The sequence below is a fragment of the Trematomus bernacchii genome, unplaced genomic scaffold, assembly GCF_902827165.1.
Source record: "Trematomus bernacchii unplaced genomic scaffold, fTreBer1.1, whole genome shotgun sequence".
Taxonomy (NCBI): domain Eukaryota; kingdom Metazoa; phylum Chordata; class Actinopteri; order Perciformes; family Nototheniidae; genus Trematomus; species Trematomus bernacchii.
Genome location: NW_022987966.1, coordinates 1419935 through 1447700, shown reverse-complemented (window position 1 = coordinate 1447700; position 27766 = coordinate 1419935). Strand labels below are relative to the sequence as shown.

The 27766-nt window shown below is 40.9% G+C and overlaps 1 protein-coding gene across 1 annotated transcript in view; it reads left to right on the top strand.

Annotated features, from left to right (window-relative positions):
- Positions 1-27766, top strand: part of nova2 (NOVA alternative splicing regulator 2) — an 80956-nt gene that overhangs the window by 7980 nt on the left and 45210 nt on the right. Inside the window, 1 exon segment of the mRNA XM_034115877.1 lies at positions 10246-10389. Within this exon segment, the coding sequence (XP_033971768.1) occupies positions 10246-10389 (144 nt within the window).

The window sequence follows — 27766 nt, the reverse complement described above, 5'->3', positions numbered from 1 at the left end:
TTTGTTGTAGTTAATTCAAATCATGTACATAATCTACTCCATGCAGCATTTGCATCAGTGACGAGTATTCCTCTCAAAATAGAGAGTTCCCTAACACAAAACGTCAGAGGAATGTATTCTTGGTGACGGTGGCAAGGAACTCTCAACAATCGGACATAAACCTACAAAGTTTGAACACACACTGTTAAATGTGAAACAAAAAAAAGACTAAAACACTTTTGAAAAGCTACTCATCACCAACTTTTACCTTTAAATAATTGTGTAACTTTGAATCAGCTACATTCAATACACAGATATCTATTCCTTACCATCTACTTGTGAACATTGAACCAATGTATAGTTAACTGACTGTAATTTCCGAACCAACGCTACATACCTTTGTTTCTGCTATGTAGATGGCATGTTTTTTTATCAGAGTAAAGCGTGTGAGGAATAGTAACAGAACATGAGAAAGGATTTGTTATCTTCTCCCCCCCCGCCCCTGCAGGCCCATGGACACCAGATCCCAGGATTTGAGCCTCCAATCCCCGAGCATGGAGGGCCTATTCTGGGCTTGTTGGTCCACAGGGGTCTTAGCAACAGATTGCACTGTTTACTCATCAAGTTATGTCGTTGTGGAGGACCATTTATTATTTATTGCGAACGACCTCTAAGTCTCAGAACCCCCTGGGCCCCCGATCCCAAAGCCCCCTTTCTTGACCCACCGGGCCTTAAACATGAAAACGCACACACACAGAGACTTACAGCTTGATGAATTTATGAAGACATTTCTACAACATGCGAACACAGAGCAGGAAGTAGAGCAGTTACTCTCTGACCTTGTCGCTTGTGCTGCTAAACTTCCTTCCAACTTTCTAGGAGTTGAGAGCCACAGTCTTACACACAGAGGTAAACACATTTCCTGTGTGTGTGTGTGTGTAGTGTGTGGTCGTCTAATTACATTGTGGGGACTCAGTTTTCTATTTGTGACAAAAGGCAAGTCCCCATAAGGTAAAGCATTACAATTTAGGAGAATACTTGTTTTAAGGTGAGGGAAGGGGTAAGACGAAAGTAGCTTAGGGCTAGGGTTAGCATTGAGACAGTAGCAATTAGGACTAGGGTTAGCATTGGGACAGTAGCAATTAGGGCTAGGTTAGCATTGGGAAAGTAGCGCTTAGGGCTAGGGTTAGCATTGGGACAGTAGCAATTAGGGCTAGGTTAGCATTGGGAAAGTAGCGCTTAGGGCTAGGGTTAGCATTGGGACAGTAGCAATTAGGGCTAGGTTAGCATTGGGAAAGTAGCGCTTAGGGCTAGGGTTAGCATTGGGCCAGTAGCAATTAGGGCTAGGTTAGCATTGGGAAAGTAGCTTAGGGCTAGGGTTAGCATTGGGACAGTAGCAATTAGGGCTAGGTTAGCATTGGGAAAGTAGCGCTTAGGGCTAGCATTAGGGTTTGCATTGAGAAAGTAGTGGTTATCGTTATTGTGTGGGTAAATCTCCAGGAAATTAAAATTAGTCAATGAAAATGTCCTCTAAAGTAATGGAAATATGATTCTGTGTATGCAAGTGTGTTTATTAGAGTAGTGAAAGCAAAGACCCTCATCCCAGCACCCAGTGGGGAACCCTGTAGTTACACAGCTGCAGACACACACCAAATCACACACAACAGTGATTATATTTCAGTTATCTTTAACTGTGACTCAGTTGTACAGTTTTTCCTTCATTAGCCTTCGTTTGGTTTAAAAAAAGTTTAAAAAAAGTTAGAAAATTAAAAGAATACAATATACATGTGACAATGTTAGCATCTATTTTAAGATAGCTTGAAATAGATTGTGGATACATGTCAACGGGGCATTTTTATCTCAAGCGACATTCAGTTAAGCTTACAGAAAGAAATTACTGTAGGATACCTATAATTGATATTTAAAAAAAAGCAAGGCAGGTTATTTAATATTTAATTTGCTAAACAATTCTTTACAGAATAATATAGATACTTTAGAAAAAGTGGCTTTGGAGAGACGAATGGGCTGTCTTTGTGGTCATCTCGGGGACGTTCTCGCCAGATAAAGCATCTTTAGAGCTGCTAGGGTTAGGGTTAGCTAAATACTGTCATTTGAAGTGGGGTTGGCCACATCGGCTGGTTTTCGGTTGGATAGTTGAAATGCTACCTACCCGAGTGTCTTGCATGGTTTTAGGAACCACACAAAGTACTCCCTGCATACTTTCTGACAGCTAAAACAGCTAAAATCATTAACAATCACCACATCTGTAATTACAGTGTTTTTCTTGTTCTTACTTAGACTGAAAATGTACATGGCCATTATGTTGTCAGCGTGAGACAGTCGCTGCACACGAGAGGCTGAGACACTGAATCTTTGATGATGCTTCATATCAACATGTGTGGACAATAGTAGCAGAGGAACATTGAGACAGACATCATACGGACACATTAACTACTCTCACACACTCTCACACACACACACACCCACACACACACACACACACACACACACACACACACACACACACACCACACACCACACACACACACACACACACACACACACACGGTTTCCTCATATATCCACTTTTTTTCCTGAGAAAAATGGTAAATAAATGTTTAACAACATAAATGACATCCCTTTAGATTCAAATGATATTTAACATTATAGATTCATATATCACAGAGTGTCTGTATTCAATCACACCAAAGAGTAAAGGAAAAAATAAAGGAAAAATAATAATAAATAATAGGGGCAAAATAAAATCCAACATGCTTCCATTTTATAACAATTGCTCATCTGGTACACAGTGGAGTATATTTACTATTAAATATAAAAAATAATAATATGACTTTAAGGAAATACTATCTATGAAACCAACAAAAACCTTTCTGCATTGCCATATAAAAAGATATCTCCACATTCAAAATACATTTTGAATCAGTGACTTTCTACTGGAGTCTTGTGAACAGATTTTTATTTTACCAGATGTCTGGACATTTTGCCACGAGGAAGAAGTTTAGTTTTCACCATAACTTTTTAATTTGCCGAGCTGTGAAAGGCAGCATGGCGTGGGCGAGTGTTTCGTGACCTCTATCGGATTTTGAAGTCGGGTTGTGACGCTGATGGGTTCGGACGTGTCGAGCGGAGCCCGCGGCTGCTTATTATGCTCCGGTAGATTGACATGCATCATGAGTATCACCTGCACACCTGGGACGTGGGATGACAACACTGGAGGGAACATGGGGTATAATTACACATAATTAGAATTTGCAACTGTGACAGGGAGATAAATGAGGCATGGCTTTTTTCTGGAACGGTGGTAAAAAGGTAACCAAACGGTGCTCTGCATGGGCGGGGTTCACTCCGGATCAGGCGGACAACACTGACATGAGTGGCAGGATCAATTCAACATCAGCATTATTCAAAGTTTCCTTTGTGCTCTCCACAGTGGGGATGGTGAGGTTACAATTGGCAACAGGATGTCTCAAATAAGCAGTGGTGAAAAGTAATAAGTACAAGTATCAAACTAAAGTTTTGTGTTTTTTGTACTTTAATATTTTCCATTTCATGGCACTTTTTTTCACTTCTACTCCACTATATTTTAGAGGCAAATATTTGACTTTTTACTCTCATTTAACGTTAATCACTAGTTACCATGCAGCTTCATATTATAATACAAAATATAATTCAGATAATGCATTATGATGTATTATATATGTACTAAGATACATGGCAATATAACAATGATGGATCAGTAATTACAATTCTGAACTATTATATATTTTCTGAAAATGGACATTCTGCACAATAATGACTCTACTCTTGGTACTTGTATGTCATTACATTACATTTTTCCTTAAGTTACATTTCAAATGCAGGGACTTTTACTTGTAACCGAGTATTTCTACACTGTAGTATATTACTTTTACTCAACTTCTTCCTCTACTGCAAATAAGAAAACTGCTTATTTGCATACTGAAATCCAATCAAATGTTAAAGAACTTAAAAAGGTATCAATATCCCTTTTGTTCAGTGTATTAATGCATTAACTTGTATTGTCACACATACACTCATGTATTCTCCAGTATTTGACCATGATCCTTTCGACTGACAAAACTCAACTTGCCAATCAATTAATGATATTAACTTAATTGGTAGAAAATATAAATAACACAGCATTTTGATCACACTGGTTTGTAACTCACTGCTTTATAGAGCACAGAGTACAGTCTGATAGCTTTATCCTTGGAACCACAAAGAGAAAAAGAGATGCATTACTTATTTGGCCCGACTGTAACATGTAAGAGGCTTTTAAAAACAGCAGATACAAGTGGAGGAATGTTGATAAAAGTTCTGTAAACAGTATCAGTAGTGCAGTGGGGGAGGAAGGGGCAGCTCTTTTTATTATATTTTCAGATTTAAAACCAAAAATGGAGTCATGGCAGTTATTAAACCTGCTCAAAGCAAAGTGTAATTCAATCTGCGTTACATAACCCTGTTAACAAACTCAACTCTGGAGACCTGCAGGGTTGTTTCATGTTGAGTTTAACAATATGTTTGTATTTTTATGCCTTCCTAGTGCGGAAAACTGCAGTTTAGAGGCACACATATTTTCTAAATGCAAAATAAATCAATGATCAGAATGGAGTCTGTTCTTTACACCCATGCATAGGTTCAAGACTGTTTTGATAGTTCTTTTTTATTGTTATATTTGCCATGGTGACAATGTACACGTGTTACAGAGAACTGATGAACATGAGTCACTCATTACATCCTTTTATAAACGTGATGAGTCATGTTGCCAAGGTGTAGGCTTGTTTATGAGACGTCCACAAACAGTCTGTTTGTGGAGGGGGTGTGTGTGAGTGTGTGTGCTTCTGTTCTGTCTGTTTTTTAGCTACAGATGCACTTTTACATTTGTGTGCATGCATACACGTGGGTGTGTTTGTGTATGTGTGGATGTGTGTGTGTGTTTCCTATTTACCAATTCCCCTGCTTTATTAATACAGGCTGGTTATAATTAGATATAGCCTCTATCTAAAGGAGGTCAGTCCAAAGGCTCCTTACTCAAAGTGGGTCACTGCAGCACACTGAGGAGAGGAGAGGAGAGGAGAGGAGAGGAGAGGAGAGGAGAGGAGAGGAGAATTGAGAGGATAGGACACAAGGCTAGTGGAATCAAGAGAGGAGGAAAAGAAAATGAAGAATTAGGGGAGAAATAAACGTAACAAAGAGAAAGACACACAGATTTAGGCCACGACCATGTGACATTACTTCCTGCTCACAACAAAGTGCTGCTGTGAGCATTGTTAATATCAGAGAGAGCAGAACTCTATCGGGCACAGTGAAAGTCACATCGCAGTTGATCAGTAAAGATTTAATACGTAAAGATGGACAAAATAATGGTGGTCTCCATGCTTGGCTCAAAAATGAGGATGAGAAGCAATGTTATGAAAATAAGTTTCCTAATCAGGAACCTGTGAGAGTTTTATTCAAAGCGCTCAATTCCTCAAGATATGACACATCAGTCTCCAAATAAACAGGAAATAAATGAGGAAGGAAAGCCTCGTTGAATCACAGGAGAAATATAGCTTTCTACATCTGAAATCCAAAGAAAACACTGTTGGTGACGAAAACACTTTCTGTGAATGTATTCATCTTATTTTCTATTGGTTTGTCAGATTGAGTTTCTCATACAGCAGTCAGTGGTCAGATCAGAGCCACATCATACAGCTACTTAGCTTATGCACGCTTTGCAGGCAGATTCAATAAGTCCATGTGATCATTCACACCCTCTTAGACTGCTTCTGAGATGGTTTTACGTAACAAATCTACAGTCAGAAGATGAAGGAGGGAAGGAAGAAGCAGAGAGGTGATATTACAAGATAGAAAGTAGATGATTTATAAAGAAGAAGAAGAGTGTCAGTAGGTGTTTGGAAGCACGTAGTTGGAGCTCCAAGAAATCCAAAGGGAAGAGCATTTCATTGAACACAAAGTCTGAAACCCCTCACTAATGCTCTGAGGGAACTCTGATTAACACATGGTTTAACAAAGGAAAGCTGAACCTTCTTTGCCTGATGAAGAAGAGAGTTAGGCACATGTTCCTCCCCTCTGCCATCCATGTCTGCAGTTTGTATTTATCACTCAGGGCTGGAGGCAGGGCAGAGAGTGTCGGGTTTCTGTGTGTGTGCTCATGCTTTCACTTGGCTGTACACTCACAGATGAGAACACAGCCCTCCCATATTTAAAACTGTACTCCAATCCCTTCACACACACTCAGCGAAGAACTGTGGTAAACATGGGAAAGACCAGTTTGCCGAGACGGGTTTTTCGTCTTTGAAAGAAACAGCTACTATGAAAAAGTGATTGGTTGCACAAGTTTGTGGTATGTTCTCATGTTGTGTTCTTTTTTGGGTTTAGTGTAGAAGAAGTAGTACTGTGTTGATGAATAAAGTGGGCTGTTCCTTCCCTCTCTGTTGAGCTGCCTCCCCACAATCCAACATGTATTAGTATGCAACTTTTCCGATTTACATAGTCAAAACATTCTCAGAATACTGTGTTATATAGTCACTAGTTATTTATGCTACATTAATTTGACAAGCTACAGTAATCACGACCTTACAACTTATAAGAGACGTCCAAAGAATAAATCATATTAACCGGGAAACGTTTCCTTGAAAATCCAATAACTCCAATTTGGCACCTCGTAACGTAAAAGGGTTTGCATTAGTAGTTTTCTGTGTCTTTAGCCATCACTCGGTCAACAGTTCAATCCTTCGAGTTGGCAATCTTTAATGTTTTAAAAGAAGCCCTGTTATGTGTTTTTGGGGTCTTCTCTCTCTTGTTTCTGCATGTAAATGGTCTGCAAAGGCTGAAATCCCTGAGTTTCTCTCCCACAATTGTAAGAATCTCTTTCCTAAGTCGTTGTACTTATCAATGTATTAACGTCAGCAGAGGCCTGATCAGCCAGAATAACACCAAACATCTTGTGGGGGTGTTCAGAGTCTTTTACTAATTAAAGGTATTTATAGTGAGGTGTCACCAACACCCCTGTTCCACTGTTGTTTTGCTGCTAGTGTTAAAGGGATTTTATGTGAGTTACAGCTATTAAAAGGCATTTTATAATACTCCGTGGAACCATAGGGGATCATGAATCTTCCAGCTGCTTACACCTGTGCAGTCCGCAGCAAAAAAGAACAGGATTTCTTTATATATTTGCATTTTTGAAGTTCAGTGTCTTCAGTTGTTAGCTTGGGTTTCAGATAGAGATAGCGTTATGACAAGGTGCCTCGCCCTTGCAGGAAGTGTGCCCCTGTAATAATAATTCTATTTGAATCTGCCTCCTGAGGGTCTGTGTCCTGGATTATCAAATATGAAGAATGCTGCTCTGGAGGGAAGCTGAGAAACATTGAATCAGTGCAGTTTAAAGAGACAGAACTCTGCAAAACCGTGATAGAAACTATAGAGCCGTGTTAGTAGATTCACAACCTCCAGAAAGTGGATTTTGTGTGATTTTAATACTAAGGTAGCATGTGTTCAAAGCTACATAAGGCTTGGATAATCTGCATAAATCTATAGCAATATCCATGCTGATAGTTTTCATTCGATTTGTTTAGGTTTAAGCGATTCAAATTAATGGAATAAATGAAAAAAAATATATATTATTATTTGGGTATAGATTAAACCTTTCATATGTATATGTTTTATTAGAAAGTATGTGCTGAAGTGTAAGAATAAAGATATATAAGCATGCAAAACAAGTGCATAAGCATGTTCTAGAATGTTGCCGGGCAGAACAGGTTTATTGTTTTTATTATTATGGGAAAAATGGCATCTCATTATTATTTGTGAGTTTTAAAGGGCCAGCTCTCCTGTTAAAGAGAGGAATGTGTGTGAAAAAGCCCTTAAAAAAAAAGAAACTGAGAATGTTGACCTACAGCTTGTTGACATCGCCATGGTAACAAAGGCCAGCTGTTTAGGAATGGGAGGGATTTTGTTCTTATTGACCCAGTCTTGCACTCAAAAACGGTTAATGTTGAAAAGACTGGTTGCTCAATAACCTTTTTTTTTGCACCATGGGAAAAAGTAAAAATCTGTGCACGTTTCAAGCTCAGCTGGGAGCATATTCCATAGGGTTAGGGTTAGGGTAGTGCTTTATGGCTGTAAAAGAGAAAGCACATTGTGCAAAGGCAGTCAACCTCACTTGGATGTATTAAGTCTGAGTTTAGCGCAGATCTTGAGGCTCAAAAGCCATTGAGAAGTATACAAAAAAGCTTTTGAATGGCAGAGAAGCAGCATTGTGTATTGTGATTCTGTCCTGAAGGGAAGGTTGCTGGTTCTTCCTGAATGAGACAGTGTCAGGAGAGGACTGTCACTTCTCTCTCTCAGTGTTGTTAGAGGAGCAGCGGGCTACAACCTAAAGGTCGCAGGATCAGTGTGAGTCTTGCTTCAGGTCAGCGTGTCCCTGAGCGGAGCTGCTGAAAGTGTCCCCGCTCTGAATGAAGCCTGCATGGAAACATGTGCTCTGACCTTTAGGTTTATTCCCCTTGTGCCCAAACTGATGCACAAAAGCACTGAAGCTAGAGAATCTGGCAAACAACAAGCATTTACTCGAAAATGTCAAATGTTATCTAGTGAGGACACACCTTCAATTGAAGTTGCTTTAATTCACATGCAGCTACATTTGTGTCACTTCAAAGTGTCTGTTGGAGGTCGTCATTTCAATGGCTCCAACTGACGAAATTCATCTTCTGTCTATGACTTAAGTTGACTCAAACAAATGTACAGGCGTGCTTCAGAAGTGTTTACAATCAGTTATTTATTCGAGAGTCTGCAAAGACCGTCAAATAAAACCCATACGATGCAGTTAGGAAAACAAGCTGACAGTGTGCCATTTGTTTTTGTGGGTTTCTTTAAGATGTAAAGGTTTTATTGTCATATGCACACTAGCAACAGATGTAGAATGTAGATTTGGAAATGGAAATCTGAAGTCTCAGGCTCTTCCAACAGTGCAACATACAATATACTTAAGACAAAAAGAAAATACATAAAACAGGCTCGAATACTATTTAGTTTACCATTTAAGTATTGGTGACATACAGTATCAAAACAAAAAACATACGTACTGTAACATATATGATAGGAACAGATCCTCTTAAAAGAACCACTTCATAATCCTTTACATTTATGTTTGAATGATTATGAATATTATAGTGCTAAAAATAATAAGTCCCTGCAATATTGTGAACAATAGCATGATTGCAACATCAGTTGAAATCTCATTCATTCACACAATTTGTCCAAATCATGCAGCCCTAACAGGTTGTTTCTTCAGTTGGAAGGCGCGCTTTATTTCTCCATCAGGCTGATTTTGTATTTTTCTACAATGATCTGGCCGCTGACACTCAAAGACATCTTTATCCCATTCGGACAATCAGCTGAGCTCAGGGATGAAATCAGAAGAACACGGGAAACCGACTTCATTTTGACTTTCGTATTTAGAGTTTCACGGACTGTTAACTCCTGCAGGTGGATCTCCATGTTAGCATGATATCTGCTCGTCTGCACACGTTAATATGTGAATGTGTCGGGGGGGCATGTGCTGTTATGCATTCACAAGGCGCCACATCCACAAGCGTTGTTTGAATCTGATTAGCTTTAATAATAAAAGCGACGCGCTGCATATTCTTCAGCCCCCGTCTCGTCTCGTGCCAAGGCGGTGACGAGGACCAGATTCCTCGGGCCTGACGCTGAAATTAGATCAGACCAATCTGGAGAGAGTGTTTAGAGGCTCGCTCAAACGGACGCGCGGAGAAAGGGGGGAGATAACGGATTCATCAGATTATGGAAATAATTAGTTGTCATGGATATCAGTCAACGTTTGATGCCGCTGGATTTATGCAGCTCGAGGAGGCTTCGGATGGTCGGTTGAGAGGGGCGGTTGAGAGGGGGGGGGTTGGATGGAGACAAATGATTCTGCTTTGGTGTAGTGAGGCGGCACCAGCCTGCATCTGTTCTGTCAGACAGTGATTACTGACAAACACTTCCAATTCACAGTTTGTGTTGGATGAGAAACGACTTTCCCTTTAAAACAACCATAACATTGCCAAAAAACGAGAAAAATGCAGGAAACACGAAGCGGGCATGAGGGCAAAGGTTCAAACAGACCAATAATGCATACTGTGGCTTTTTTAATATAAAATGAATGTAAACAACATGCCCTGCTGTAGCTCTCTCTGACTTCCTGTTTCCTGTTTCCTGCTGCAGAGGAAGGCGAGTACTTCCTGAAGGTTCTGATTCCCAGCTATGCGGCGGGCTCTATCATCGGTAAGGGAGGTCAGACCATCGTCCAGCTGCAGAAAGAGACCGGAGCCACCATCAAACTGTCCAAATCCAAAGACTTCTACCCAGGTAAGAAACCACAACCCCCCCACTGCTGCTTTGGCAGTTTGGAGTAATGATGGCACAAAAACGTCATCCTTTGACACTTTGACACTTTTAATTACTACTTTGTAATCTAAAGTATTCATTCACATTAATTATTATTTTAAATCAGTTCAGTTATATTCTAAATTCATTTTCGGTCAATACAATTTCAAAAATTTGTAAAGAAAATCCCATCCCAGATTGTAATACCCAACATATTTAGTTAAATGTAATAAAAAACAGAGAAAAGTTGGAAATCTCCATATCTGAGACGTTGAAATAAACATTTTCTGTCATTTTAGCATGTAGTGTAGAAATACAATAATGATTTCAATTATTTTCAAATGAGTTGGCAAATATCTCTCTATTGATCGACTTCATGTTGCAGCCCTATGCTGCAATCCTCAGCTCTATATTTTTCTTCACAGTGTTGAAGTGTCACAAGGTGCCATTTTGCTTCATCATGAGAACAATACATATACATTTGAACAGCGACAGATGGATGAATGAGGTCATTGGTGGATGAATGAGAAACATTGAAAAACAGTCGCTGAAGAGAAATATGAAATAATTGATGTATGGATGAATGGAGAAGTTTATCCATAAAAACATTTGCTGTATCCACCTGTCCTTGTGAAGGAAGTGAAGGATGGAAGGAGTGTGTATGAATAGATGTGCAAAGTGTTTCGACCCATTAAGGGAACGTTTTATTATCTCAGTCATCCATCAGTTTATCATAATGATAACACACATAAAGAGGCTGTTTATTCTGATGCTTAGGGGCATCTCCTGAGTTTCCTTCAGATCAGACCTGCTGACCTCCTGCTTTTTGTTGGCATCCACAATTAGAGCCTCATTCCAGCGCTGCGGGTCAGATTGATGGATTTATAAAGGCTGAGGTCCCTGTTTGTATGTATGTGTGTGTGCGTATATGTGTGTGTGTGTGTGTGGGGCCTTAAAACTTTGTGTTGACAGACATTGTGAGTCCTGAGGGACAGAGGGGCCTTGACTGGGCTCACGTTGCACCCCCCACCAACACACACACACACACACACACACACACACACACACCACACACACACACACACACACACACAAACACACACACACACACACACACACACACACACAGATCAGGATTACAGGATCATAGGTGAAATTGTGTTTGTCTAAACTCTTAAATCTGCCCTGAGAGCAGAGAGGAGGGGGAGGAGGGGATCTGGGTGTGTGTGTGTGTGTGTGTGTGTGTGTGTGTGTGTGTGTGTGTGTGTGTGTGTGTATGTGTGTGGTGTGTTTGTGTGTGTGTGTGTGTGTGGTTGTGTGTGTGTGTGTGTGTGTGTGTGTGTGTGTGTGTGTGTGTGTGTGTGTGTGTGTGTGTGTGTGTGTGTATGTGTGTGTGTCATCCTGTGAGTCAGAGGTTTTGGTTGTTTGAGCTGTGTAAGAGAGGAAATGGATTGAATCCTGCTGTTTGTAACTACACACATGGACATTGTGTGACATTAATACTAAATATAAAAACCTTATTTATTTTCTGCCTTTTTATTTTGCAATTAAAGATGTGCATGTAACATCCTTAAAGTACACATAGTTGTGCAAGGATGTTAGGTTCAGAACCTTGTTTCAACCTTTTTTCAACCTTTGTTGAACCAAGACCACAATGTTTTCTTACTCTCAAACGACTGCTTAGAGTTGTCTTAACACAACCATAACAATGATTCATGCTTTGGTTCCCAGGAGTGGATATTGTGGTACGGTCAGTGCCTCTGTATCAGGTACAGCAAATGTTTTGTCCCTGTGTCTACCTAAAATCAATTCAGACATCATGACACAATTCCATCAGATTAATGATAAAAACCTAGAGGACATTATTCGACTTCTGAAATCCTCCTCCTGCTGCCTTGATATTATTCCAACAGGATTTTTCAAACATGTTTTTCATTGCATGGCCTCAGATCTACTTCACATAGTAAACAAGTCTCTTCACTCAGGTGTTTTTCCACAGGCCCTAAAAACTGCAGTCATCAAACCGCTCTTAAAAAATAATAATCTAGATTCTTCAGTAATGAACAATTACAGGCCAATATCAAACCTGCCATTTCTAGGTAACATCATTGAAGAAGTTGTTTTTCAACAGCTGAGTAATTTCTTGCATTTAAATAACTGTTTCGATGTGTTCCAGTCAGGCTTTTGACCAAACCACAGCACTGAGACTGCTCGTATAAAGGTCTTCAATGACATCCACTTAAACACAGACAGTGGCAGAACTTCAGTGTTAGTATTATTAGATCTCAGCGCTGCGTTTGACACTGTTGACCACAACATATTACTAGACCGACTGGAAAACTGGGTGGGACTTTCGGAAACAGTTCTAAATTGGTTTGAGTCCTACTTAAAGGACAGAAACAACTTTGTTTCTATAGGTAAATACACATCTGAGTTGACAAATATGACATGTGGGGTACCTCAAGGCTCCATCTTGGGGCCTCTTCTCTTTAACATCTACATGCTACCACTGGCTCAGATAATGAAAAACAACAAAATAAGTTACCATAGCTATGCGGATGACACCCAAATTTACATAACCATTTCACCAGGAGACTATGCTCCAATTCAAACACTGAGTAAGTGCATTGAACAAATCAATGACTGGATGTGTCAGAACTTTCTCCAATTAAACAAAGATAAAACTGAGGTAATGGTTTTTGGAGCCAAGGCAGAACGTATAAAAGTTAGCGCTGAGCTTCAGTCTGCAATGTTCAAAACAACAGATGAAGCCAGAACTCTAGGTGTAGTCATGGACTCTGACCTGAGTTTCAACAGTCACATTAAAACAGTTACTAAATCAGCCTACTATCACCTTAAGAATATATCTAGGATTAAAAGACTAATGTCACGGCAGGATTTGGAAAAACGTGTCCATGCTTTTATCTTCAGTAGACTCGACTACTGCAATGGTGTCTTTACAGGCCTCACTATTAGAAAGCTGCAGCTGATTCAGAACGCTGCTGCTCGAGTCCTCACTGACACTAAGAAAGTGGATCACATCACTCCTGTTCTGAAGTCTTTACACTGGCTTCCTGTTTGTCAAATAATTGATTTCAAAATATTGCTGCTGGTTTATAAAGCTTTCAATGGTTTAGGCCCAAAACACATTTCTGACCTACTGCTAAATTATGAACCATCCAGATCTCTCAGGTCTTCAGGGACTGGTCAGCTTTCTGTCCCCAGAGTCAGAACTAAACATGTAAAGCAGCATTCAGTTATTATGCTCCAAATATCTGGAACAAACTCCCAGAAACCTGCAGGTCCGCTGCAACTCTTACTACTTTTAAATCCAGGCTGAAGACTTTTCTTTTTGCCGCTGCTTTTAATTGAACTATTCATATCTTAAACTGCACTGTAACTTTTATTATCTTTGCTTTTTAATGCCATTTTCTTAATGTCTTTCATTTTTGTAAAGCACTTTGAATTGCCTTTTGTTGAGTCCCCCCAAAGGTAGTTAAAGTCATTATTGGGGTTAAAGTCCCCTACGTGTGCCGTTTTGGTTTCAAGACCCTGGTTCGCGGAGTACACCCAAAAAATCCTAGAAAAGACAACTTAAACTTAACTAATGTGCCTTTAAAGAAAAGAGGAATAGTTTCGGCGAAAACTAAAAGGTACCATGGGGTCAGATTATAATTTTCCAAAGGGGGGTTCGTTCAGATGTGTGTATCTCACACTGCACTGTAACTGTAATTCATGTATCTTTGCTTTTAAATTAGTGTTTTTAAATGTCATTTTATATCATTGATTTTAAATGAGTGTTTTTAGATATCATTTCATAATATGTTTCTTAAATGCTATTAATGTCCTTCATTTTTGTAAAGCACTTTGAATTGCCTTGAAATGTGCTGTATAAATAAACTTGCCTTGCCTTACAGTTAGGTACATTATTAGTGAAGGTTTTGTTTGTAAAGACATCCAGAAAAAGTACTCTTCCATAACTGAGAAATGTGAAATATAACAAAACATAACTGCGGTTTGACTCCTCTTCTGTCTCCTCTTTGCTAAACCTCAAACCACGGGGGAAAACAGCGGCTAGGTCAGATGTTAGTGCCTTCATGGTTCAGCGGTGTGTTTTCAGGGGCAGGTGACTGAGTGTAGTGTAGCATATTTATATGACCCAAATCTGTTACTACGACGTGTCCTTTTCTCTCAGAAATAATATTGTTCCAGGGCTCCTGTAAGAGGTGAAATTACAATCACATTCTGAACCGAGTCTCAGCAGCACGATGTTTAACTCTCAGAGACCCTCAGTGTTGTCGTAGCGCCCGCAGAGTCTCTGATGTAATTGCTGCCCCCCCCGAGCCAATCACAGCAGGACGTTTCTCCATCTTGGCTGAAGACTTGTCGGACACACAGTGTGCCGCTTTTAAATACGTTTCAGAGCTCCAGCCTGGGATTCATGTCGCTCATTTATGATGGCTCTGTGTGCAGAGAGCTGGGAATACATATTCTAATGGGGTAGAAGAGAAGAAAAGTTGTTTTTCTCATAAAATTGTGTTGGTGTGTATAACATAACTGTGCTTGCAGACTCTCTGAAGACAATCCTAAAGAAATATAGTTAGAAAATATAATGCAAATAGAAAAAAAGCTTTGTTTAAAAAAAGATATTTTTACAAATGTAAGCAATTTTTTGCGCTTGGACAGAGAAAAGCTTTAACAAAAATAAAATGCAGTTCTGGTGCCTTGTTTTACTCTAAATTAGATTAAAAAAAACATCTCAAATTGTTGCCAGTGTGAAACATAAATTCAAGGATGATGCATTTTGGAAATGACAATCACTCAACTTTGTGAAGTGTTTTCCTGGGAAGCTTAATTTAACATCGTACCCTGTGTTCATCCCAGCCGCAAAAGCCCCTTATTCCTCTGCTCTAAACTCCACAACCATCTCCAAGTATTTATTTGGTTAGAAATGCAGCTCTCATTCGTGTTGTGTCGGTGTGTGTGTGTGTGTTTAAGAAAGAGTGAATGTGTGTATCAGTGTGGGTCTGCAAACAAGTCACCGTTGTTTGACACCGACAAACAAGACTCCTGAAAGCTCTGCCAGCTAGAACAGATGCAAGGTGCAAGAGTGTCCAAGAGGCACACACACACACACACACACACACACACACACACACACACACACACACACACACACACCACACACACACACACACACACACACACACACACACACACGGAGGAAGTGCGTTTATAAATCTACAAAAATATTCACACACACACAGGCATGCATGGATTTCACTCTCCTGAGGTCTGTTCGCCAATATCACTGCACAGCCAAGAGAGAAAGAGGGGAGGAAGGGAGACAAGTGAAAGAAAGAAAAGAGAAAGAGAGGGTTGTATGGGCCTCCGTGTGTGTGTGTGTGTGTGTGTGTGTGTGTGTGTGTGTGTGTGTGTGTGTGTGTGTGTGTTTTCACCCTTCCTAAGCTCTGAAGGGGGCATCTGTATGCAAATGAGACACGGTTCTTCCTGGGTGACAAATCAAAAGGCCCACCTGCTGCAAGGGCCCATCTGTGTGTGTGTGTGTGTGTGTGTGTGTGTGTGTGTGTGTGTGTGTGTGTGTGTGTGTGTGTGTGTGTGTGTGTGTGTGTGTGTGTGTGTGTGTGTGTGTGTGTGTGTGTGTGTGTGTGTGTGTGCGTGCGTGCATGTTTGTGTGTATTGGGAATAACAGGGCCAGTCTAATGAGAGAGAGTTGCTGCTGTGTCTTGGCCAAAGTGTCTCATTCAACTCCTCTCCCTCCTCGGAAGACATTAGTCGGCCTTCTTTCCTAACCCCCCTTCCTCCCCCTCTACTCCCCCTCTACTCCTCCTCCTGCATACAACCCCCCCCCCCATCCCAGCTGTCACGGCAAACCTGGCGGAGGTCATTGAAGTTTGGGGAATTTTATCTGGTAGTATGAAACGAAAAAAAAATTGTAAATCTGTCATCGGATGGTCCAAGTTTGGCCAAACACTTTTAATCTTTTCAAAATAAAAGCTCTTTTGGTTTGGTTAATGCATTCTGGTGTTTAAGGTACGCTAATTTGGAAAACTTAAAAATAATTATTATTACCCAGTTAGAGCGAAAAAAGTCCCGCCAGCGCCTAAACTAAAAGTCTTATCCAGCAACAATTCTCAACACAGATGCAAGAAATGTAAGTTGCTTTCCAAAATAAGATCATTTTAAATCAATATAAAGCCTCTCTGGCTCTTACACCTATTCTTTATCACAAAACAGTGTTTGGCTGCACTTTTAGAACATAGTGTTGTTGAAGTCTATTGGAAAGCTGGATCCTGTAGGAAAACAATCGTCTCATTTGGACTTTTACAGTAAATGCTCGAATTTATAACATCACACTTTTCAAATGAACTGCATAATTGTACCCGAGGGGGATGTAGTTGCTGCAGTTACAAAATATATGGACGCAACGCAAACAACGAAGGAATACACAACATAAAAATATAAAATCCAAGACAATGAAAACCAAGGTAACAGGATGTAAACAACTGTGAGTTTAAACACAGCAATTCCAACGCTGACAGAGAGTAGAAAACAAGGAGGTAGATTCTTACAAGAATTCATTCAAGATTTCTTCAGTATTAACGGCAGCCCAGAAAATAATGAATCTGGAAGAAATGTGTGAAACTGAATTCTTTTTTTTAGCCTGCTCTTCTTTTTTAGCCTAAATTCCTCCACTCATACATCACACCGCCCTTCCTCCCTCCATCTCCTTGCCCCTTTCCATCCATACATCCTTCGATCCAGCACCCATCAATCATTTCTACCTCCCTCCTCCCTTCCTCAGCTTCCTCCTCTCTCCCTCCCTCCTTCCCTCCGTCTCTCCCTCCATCCCATCTATCTGGAGAATAGTGCAGCAGCAGCACTTAAGCCGACGACCAATTACTGTAGCAAGGAGCGGGGGGGGGACCAGACAGGCCACCATTCATCCTCACACACACACATACACACACACAAACGGCCTACCATTCACTATTATGGCACAACAGATTTATTACCCGTACAGTACAAGGCAGTGCCGCTTCCAAATATAGCCGCCGCCCCCCCCCCCCGCCCTGGGTTAATTAGAATGAGACGGAGCAGAGTGTTGTGACAACGCTGCGTCTGCAGAGCTGCAATCAGCGAGAGAACGTGAAAAAAAACAAGAAACCCTTTCCATTTAGCTATTAGACATAGAAAACGTCGCTGTGGGAGAGAATAATGCTGCCATTAAATAACTTTTATTGGAATTGTTCCACATTTTCCACCGTAAAAACACCGGAGCGCCCAGGTTTGATAGGTGTAGCCACCAAAGAAAATGTTGAGATTGTTTGAATATGTTTTATCAGGGTGATAAAAAAGTGTTTTTATGTTTTCATACCAGAAGCTGAGGCCTCCAACAGTCTTCAAATCTGATTCACTGCCCCCCTTAAACTTCTACTACACTTCCATGTTTGACTGCTTTACTTCTGGAGAATTCTACCCAGAGGCTCAAAAAGGCATACAATTTGTATGTTAAATTAGTTTTAATTGCTCTTTCATTTTGAATTAAATATGTATGAATGGTATAGATGTTAACCTTTCTAATGTAGCTAGCTTTGTAGGTAATAATGTCCTTAGTGGTAAACATCAGAACCATTCAAAATAACTGTCAAAGAATCCAAAACTTTAACGCTACCTCAAAAACTAGCTCATTATCTTTCACTAAAAACTGAAACATTGACAAATGTATTTTGTCAACAGATTTCAACAGATAACTGTATTAGGTTAGTTGAAAGCAATAACATTACGTTTAAATAACAAATATAAGGTTCAACTTAATATTATTGCTTTCATCTAACCTGATTCCAGTTTGTTCAGTGTTTGCTCAGCAGCACCATGATAAGCGTATGTGACAGGTGAATCCGTTGGTTTATCGCTCTTTGAGTCGAAGGAACACAGCCGCTGCCGCTGCACATCAAATATTCATAGGCGACACCTGTTTTATAATTAGAATCGACCCGCTCCCCTCCTCTCCTCGCCCTCACCTCGAGGTATTGACCTCTGCTCGGACACGGAGGCAAAGCCATCAAGACAAACTAAAAGCTGGAAATGAGTTAGTATTGATGCCGTCAAAGTTTCCCTCTCGTGTCCTGTTGCAGTTTTCTGGCTGCAGTTCAGCTTCAGAGCCTCAGGGCCAGATGTGTCACTGAGACAGATGCTGATGATAATAATGCTGAGCACAAACTGATGGTGCATAGCAGAGATAGAAGATTCTTCTGCCGTTTTTAACACTAGGTCTGGATCGTTTTCAGAAACAACGTTCAGTTTTTAACGGATAATCATGTTCGGAGACAATTGTCTGAATACTGAACTGTTCATTCTTTAAGATTCATTTCTCAGGTGGCTCCATTTCATTTCAACGGGACAAATAATAAAAGCAGCTCTGAGTCATCTTCACCAAAAAGTGATATTACTTGTATAAACATTGGATTTTAATAAATCAGATAAACATTTACTGCAAAAATATAAATTCAACCTGATAAACTGAACAGTGATCTTCTTGCTGAGCTCAAATAAAGTGCAGCTAGTCCTCTGATCTCACAGGTTGACACATTTCCAAAACATCCAGTAAAAGGGCCAGATGTGAAATCTTGAGACTTTGTCAAATTAAATTCTGCAGACTCTGCAACGTGATCCTTAATTAAACAAAATAAAGAAATGCACCAAAAAGAAAAGAAAAGAAGTCTGATCTGTGACAATGAGACATGATGTCATTATTAGTGCAGTGTAAACACAGTGTGTATGGACAATGATATCAGCTTCAAGGGCCCAGTTCCAAACCGACGCCTCCACCCTTCCACTCCGTGACTGCGTCTCTCTCAGCTGAATAAGGCTACTGGAGGTAAGGTGGAGGTTGTAAATACAGCTGAGAGCTTTGGGACAAACTCCCCTCTCCACAAAATAAACGTTTTTGTAACCATGGTTTCATATCAGCATCTCTCGGAAGAAAACAATTAATACTAAATAGTAATCAAAAATCTTTATTGGTGTTCCTTTTTTTTTATGGCTGTTTGATTTATGCAAAAAGTCCTTGTCAATATACAAAACGTAACAATCCAATGAACTGTTTTCAAGACAAGATACGAGTATTGTACATTGGTTCCATATCAGACACAAACAGCGTTGCACATGGTCAGGTAGGGCAGCTGGTTACACAGGACCGATGCAGACTTCCTGTTGGAGCGTTTGATAACTTCCTGTTGGAGGGTTAAATAACTTTCACTGCCCAGTTGATTCGGAACAGCACTTAATGAAGCAGACCCTCGATGGGAACACGCAAACAGAATGAAAGTTGATAGAAGAAGAAGAAGAAGATACACTTTATTAATCCCTTACAGGGAAATGTCTTTCCCCACTCTGTTGTGTTTACACACATTACACACACAGGGGAGGATATATATGCACACACACAACCACATGCAGATAGGAGAGGTGGCAGAGCAGAGAGGCTCCCAGGTACCCGGCACCAAGGGAGCAGTTTTGAGGTTAGGTGCCTTGCTCAAGCGCACCTCGGCAGAGGCCTTGGAGGTGAACTGGCACCTCTCCAGCTACCAGCTCACTCCATCTTTTTTTTGTCCGATCGGGACGTGAACCGGCAACCCTTCAGTTCCAAGACCAAGTCGCTACAGACTGAGCCACTGCCGTCTCCGATAGGGAGAGTGTGTATGGGTCGGTTTGGAACTGGTCCTATGTGTTTTCATATAGCCCTCGCAGAGCAGTACACATTCCTGCGGCGGTGACTTCAGCACCACATTTAGACACTTTAATGAGCCCGATGTGAACTGAAGCCGATTGTTAATGTGACGCCCTGAAGGACGAGGACCACATGCTCCGATCTGACTCACGTTCACACGCCTGCAGAGGAGAGGAGGCAAGGAGTTTCTCATTAGCAGCCGAGAAGCTCGAGTCACATGTGAGATAATAGATTGTTGATTGGCACAGTGTGTGGACATTCAACTAAGATTTTAAGGTTGTCCACAAACTTGTATTGTCCATATTGACATTTACAGTGTTAAAACAAAGTGGCATAGCAGGTAAAAAAACAATAACGGATTTCAGATTTCGGATCTCTTCTTCCGTCCCTCCGTGTCTCCTCTGTCCGTCCTCTGTCGCAGCGTGCCACCATTTTAGAGCTTTGTCTTTAATCCCACGCCATGATCGCGGTTTGCAGCATTCAATGTCCCATCTGCACAGAAAACCAGCACACATCTGTCGCAAAAGGCCGATGACCTAACGCACTCGCACACACCTGACTCTCTGACACACACACACACACACACACACACACACACACACACACACACACACACACACACACACACACACACACACACACACACACACACACACTCACAAACGCCGCCCCCGGCCTTTATCAACATTACTGATGTCAGCGCTCTAAGCCTCTTATGCAGCTCTAAGCTCTCAGACTGAGAGATGGAAAAATATTACATATCACACACACACCACACACACACACACACACACACACACACACACACACACACACACACACACACACACACACACACACACACACACACACACACACATATATGCAACTATAATGAATGTCCTGTTGGCCATTTCCCGTCTTCATTAAGCGACATATTCATTACAAATGTCTGCTGTGTATCTGTTATAACGAGATGATTTCAGCTAAATTAGATTCCTTCTTTTGTTCCGTCTGAATTTCTCAAATGATTGCATCAGATTGACGGTGAAAGTGTGTGCAGTCTGCCTGAGCAGCTGATCCCACTGTGTCATTACTTTACTGACAATATTTCAGACAGAAGAAACATATCTTATGCATGGCACGCTGTTAAAGGTGGGGTAGGTAAGTTTGAGAAACCAGCTCGAGTGCGCTAGAATTTGAAAATACACAACCGGAGAAAATCTGCCACTTCCTTACAGAGCCCCTCCTCCAACACACACGAACGTGCACATGACCAATGAGGGCACAAGATAAGTTTGTGCACAGATGGAAGGCTGACAGGCAGGTAGGCCATCCAATCATTTTAGCCGGGCCGGCTGGTCGTGCTTTTTACAGTACTACAGCTTCCACAGATGACATTTTTTTATGGATTTTTTGTCAAAGCACTTAAGATATTCATTGCTATCGGGATGTTAAGAGCATTCCATGGAATATAACAAAAAGTGTATCTCGAGCCGGTTTCTCAAACTTACATACCCTACCTTTAAGCTATTGATATTTTTGTTTTGAATTTTGATCATCATTCTTTTTAGAGGCTGCAGATAATTAAAAATATATATATATTCGGTAAAGTTATCAAACTGGTCAATGAATTTGGAATTTGCCAGATAAAAAAATAAAAGACCAATAAATACAAACAAAACTATTTGATTGCTTTTTTAAATTAGTGGACTATCGAGATATGAGACACAAGAAACGCAAATCGTCATATTTGAGAAGCAGAAATCAGACAATGTTTGATGTTTGTCGGTTTTTAAACATGTCATTTGACAAATCCATTGATCAGACTAAAGAAATGAATAAATAAATCAGATGGGAGCTTTTTTAGGGGGACTTTGCATTTAAAAAGGCTCAAGGAATCAGCTACTGCAATGTTGAATGCATAGAATAAAGAGCTGATGAAACAGTGATGCAACGCCAGTTCTTCATATTTGTTTGTGTGTGACGGCAGCGCTCAGTACCAGTCAGAGCTGCAGGCTGACAGACAGAGGGATCAGACTGCAGATACAACACTACGCCATCAGAGGCAGAAATGACATCTAGATCCAGCAGATTTATAAAAAGAGGACAGACAAAATATCCATTAAGATGTTTTCACTTGCTGATGTTATCTGTTATCATTATCTGCAATGTAGTTCTGTTTTATGATCTTTTATTGGATTTAGCAATGAGACAAAGTAACAAATGACAGTTAACTCGAATTGTTTTTGGTTGGGAAATATCACCAAGACCTTGAAGTGCTGAGTTTGATGCTCAGATAGTTTGAGTAGAGGAGCTCTGTTTTGGAAAAGGTCAAATTAAAAGTAGCGGAAGCTTGTTGAATCTCTCTTAAGTGCCTCTGAGTGTGTTTCTGTGTTGGAGGCTCCGGTGGGAGCTGAACCCTGAACTCTGGAGGGGTTACTGATGTTCTCCAACATGAACTCATGCAGAATGAGACCCCTCCAGAGCTGGGTTAATACCACGCTGACATACAGCTCGGTTTTCACCTAAAAAAGGTTGATGCACGATGCTCCCTCGAAAAAAAGCAAGGGGATTTTTCCATTGGATTCTTAAATAAAGCAGAAAATAAGATCTGTGGCAAACACACATTTATACTACTTACATGTGTTGGTCAGCAGTATATTCCCCACATATTAACAATACTTTTATGAAACGTAAATGCTATTGTCCTAAGTAAAAATCTAAAGTCTATAAAAAAACGACATCACACTAGCATGGTTTTGTATCACCTTCACACCGCAGCGGAGCCGGCTCTAAGCACCGAAAACCGGTTCTTACCAAGCACCAAAAAAGTGTCGGTCTAGAAGCAAGAACCGCATACGTCACACTTACGTCTGAGGGGGGCAAGATTAACCTGAGCTAACAGTTTATGGCGAGCGGCAAATAAAAGTTGTAACAAGCAGTAGCGCTGAGCAAAGATCACGGCCACTCTAGTCAATGGGTGCTATTCCACCAGACGCGCCGCGTTACGGCTAGAAGCGTCCCAGAAGCGTCCCAGAAGCGTCCCAGAAGCATCCCAGAAGCGTCCCAGAAGCGTCTCGGCGCTGGGCTCCGCTAAAAATAGGATGCAAGTCTATTTTCGACGCGACGCGAGGCGTTGCATTATAGCGCTGGGCAGGAAGTGGACCGGTCAGAGCATCCAGTCAATCCCCAAAATAAACTAATTTTGCAGACCCTATCCCTCCGTAGTCTTTCAAGTAGGAGGAGAAATGCCAGCGTTCTCCTCCGGTTTACAGGCACTGTGTAAATTATATATATAGAATAATTATGATGATGAATGCATTTTTTTACCACTAAAATACAGCAACACATCTTTGATTCATGTCGTTTATAACTGGAATATTACAATTATTATTAACTTTGTCTGTACAAAGTAGCCTGTCCAGGAAATATGCCCAAATCAACAAAAACTGTGAGCCGGCAGGCAAGACGCTCCGCTTCTGAAACGCGCCCGGTGGGTTATGACGCTGGAGGAGGTCGGACCAAAACCGCAGCGCAGCCGTGACGCGGCGCAGACGGACCCGGTGGAATCCCGGGGTTATACAAAAAACACACTTTATAAAGTCAGGCAACACTAACCAGGCTTCGTGTGATTCTGTTTATTTGTACCTTACTTTGACCATCCGTTCACTGTCATTGATCATTGTGGAGAGCAGGCAGACGTTTTGTTTTGTATTATAGCAGCTATCGGATGGAATCAATACATGCATGGGCTGCACAGGTTGTCATGTCCGACTATCACAAGTAGAATCATAATGAAAAATACGCCGGTAAAATGTGCCTGGAGAAAACAGCTTATGCCACAATAGGATAGCAACAAGTAGTCAAGATAGTCAGTTTAGCTTCGGTTGCTATGCTAACATCACCCATTTTGTACCAGAGAAACTTTCATAACAGTGTTGTGATGCCAAACAGCGTCAATTCAGACTGACACACATTCACTTATGTGATGTATCAGCTGCTTGTGTGACAGTCAGACAGTGAATACTTTACAGCGGCCGCTGCCGTGTGAGTTAACGGGAGAATAAACTCCCGTGGAAGAGCAGCCAGCTCTGCAGCGGTCGGTAAATGCCGCTGTAACACATTAATAAACAATGAACCACGGCACTCTGGAGAAAAGTATAAGGTTGGAGAAGTCGTTATTTAATTTAATCTGACTTCGTATGATTAAAAGTAACACGATCATCGACCCGACGCATTGTTGTTGTTGTGAGCGCCGTTGGGGAGAAAATCAGCGACGTAGACGGTGACGTCATGGCGCAGCACCATTCGGGCTCTGGGCGGTGTGAACAAAACGGGGGCTGAAAAGAAAAACCGGTTCCGAACCAGAAAAGCTCTAGCACGGAGCTAGAACGGGAGCTGCGTTGGTGTGAAAGGGGCTTCACAGGCCTGACTAATAAATCTGCACCACACCTGCCACACAGAGGGTGGGTCAGGGTGACAGGGACCCCCACCTGCTCTAATGAAGACAGCATTTACATTTCTGTGCTCAGTAGCGCAGATATTCCTTTATTCCTACAACATCTTTGATACTCTGTCTACGGTGGCCTGCATGATTTAAAACAGCAGAATTACCAATTAGAAATAAGGAAGTTAGTGATCAATATGTTTTCCTTTCACTTCAGTACTCCCCCCCCCGTCCTCTCCCTCTATCTCTCTCCATTTGCTGCCTTCGTGTTTAGACTTTTAATAACGGAGTGTTGAGGGTCCCAGCGAGGCCAGCCGTAAATAGAACAGCAGGAATATGGCCGGCCTGCCCGCAGATCAATGCTGCACTAAGTGTGTGTGAGTATGTGTGTGTAAGTAAGATTGAAAGTGTGTGTGTGAGTAAGAGTGAGAGTGGGAGTGTGTGAGTGTGTCCTTGGGATGTGGTAGGGTAATGCAGTCTGCCAGTGAAATACGACAGTCATAAAAAAGCCTCTCAAACACTTTTGCTGCATCTCATCACTCACACAATGCTCTGGCACACACACACACACACACACACACACACACACACACACACACACACACACACACACACACACACACACACACACACACACACACACACACACACACACACACACACACACACACACACACACATCAATCCCCACTGCAGGTCTGTGTGTGTGTGAGATGATTCAGGACAGCCTGAATCTCATTCTTGGCGTTCCCTAATGCTCTCCACATGGACATGACTTTGAAGTAAAATATCGTTTTTAAAAAGTGGACTGTATTTGAAGTATGACTTTCAAGGTATCATCCACTTTCTGTAACACTGCATGTTTTGACTCTGTCTGAGAGTGAGGATCCTCTGGCAGGCAGCACATGTTGCTTTAGTCTTTTTTACTCTAAACATGACCATCGTTTACAAAATCATGCCATATTGAAGACTCAAAACTAAGGATTGAGACCATAAACTCATCAGGAAATGTTTTACTAAGTTTATAATCAAGGGAAAGGTACATGTTTGTACCAAGATGCTCTAATAACAATAATCCTATACAGAATCCCACATTAAACCACCCGGATATGTTGAATACATTGTGCTGCATTGTGTTGCAAAACAGTGAAAGCGTTCAACTTTTCAACATCAAATATTTTTTTTAAATCAAAGAACTTTACCTTTTTTTTAAATTACTTATGGAAACAGAAATTGAGATATTTTTATCTTTAACATAACGAGGCAGGATTTTTGGTAACCCTCCAACAGAAGTTTTCCCAATAATTGCAAGACTTAGGTCTGAACATTTCTCTGTATTCTTCTTCTTCTTCCCATAAATCATTGTGCTGCCCCCCCCCCACTGCTTCAGGCTGTTGTGATGAATAGGATTCACTTGGATTCACCTCCATAAGCCTTATCCTTTAATATCAGATCCACACGGACCAGCAGCTATCTGCTCACAGCTACTCATCTGTTTCATGATGACAGAACACATAGAAAAGAGGATTTCAAATGACTTTACTCTGTCCTTGTGTACCCAACAAAGCCTGTCTGAACTAACACTATCATTATTTGGTGTTGGATATTTTCTTCTTATCGCTTAATTTCTTCAAATGTTACTAATTATCTTAACAGAAATGAAATCCCCATGGTTTGGAAAGCAAAAGCAGCGCTCTTTTTTAAAATTGCGGCGACATCAAATGTCGGCTTGCAGCCATCTCACTCAGTGCTGAAACAGACACAAAAAAAACAATGATGGCGTCCTGAAGAGGATACCAATGATGGCGTCCTGAAGAGGATCCCGCTTAGGAAGAGCAGCTGTTTCTCTTCTGTTGGCTTATGTAAGTGAGAGGACGAGAAAAACATGCACTGTGAAGGATTCAAGTAAGAATCCGACAATGTGTGTGTGTGTGTGTGTGTGTGTGTGTGTGTGTGTGTGTGTGTGTGTGTGTGTGTGTGTGTGTGTGTGTGTGTGTGTGTGTGTGAGGGAGGGAGGGAGGGAGGGAGGTGAAGAGATTCCACCTGCCACTCACAGCATCATGGCGCCCTGCAGCCACTCTGCAGAGTCACTGTGCAGCCGGCCATGTTCTGCCCACATTCACTGTAGAATTACTGTTATCACTGATGTTGAATCAAATTGGGTTTTAATTATACGTGGCCATTAATTAGGGTAAGGATAATCTGATTTCAACTCAGTCTTTTGATTGGTCTGGACATATAAATGTGTCAGATCATTTTTTTAAACTGTGCCAGATGACCTGGATGTAATAAACAAAGGAGAATCAGAATCAGGCTAATTACCAAGAAGGTTTACACATACAAGGAATGATATTTGGTATATATGGTGCATTTAACACAGTAAGAGGAATTCAGTTGTAAAAAAGGAGCAAATATAGAATCATAATAAAAACACTTTCAAAAAGATTTTGACTCAATTTGAAAAAAGGATAAGTAGAAATGTTTACAAGAGATACAACTTTACAACACATATACAACAAATAAGTACAACATGAACATGACAAATGATAGTGAAAAATAAAAAAAGAGCATATACCAGAATTTGAAGTGGGAGAATTGTTAGGAGATATGGTATTGGACATAAATGTGCAAAACAACATTTTAACATGTGCAAGGTTAACAATATGTTGTAAGAGAACACGCGTAATTAGAAGATATTGTCAGAAAGATGATTTATTTAACGAAAAATATTGTGTATTTAAGACTGACAATTGAATTCCTTATATATTGAAAAAGTTCACTTGTGTTGATATCAGTGGTTAAGGATAACCGATTGTGACCTTTTCTATCTTTTCTTAAATCTATTCTTCCTGTCCTGTAACTACCAGCTTTCCCACAAGCATCATTAATGATTCATGTGATCTAATCTGATCATCTGATTGGATGACCGCGAAATCAATAAGAGCTATAGGTGCATGCTGTCACGTAGGAAGTAACTCGGACTTCTTCAGTAAACAAAGTGAAGCTCTAGTTAATGTTTTCCAGTGGTCCTGTGTTCCTGCACTGGTCCAGCTGTGTATTTGTGACAGATTGAGGAGCCCAGTCAGCACCTAGAGAGGGGGGAGGAGGGGAAAGGGGGAAAGTGAAATAAAGAGGAGAAAGGAGAGGCAGCAGCAGGAGGAGGAGGAGGAGTAGAA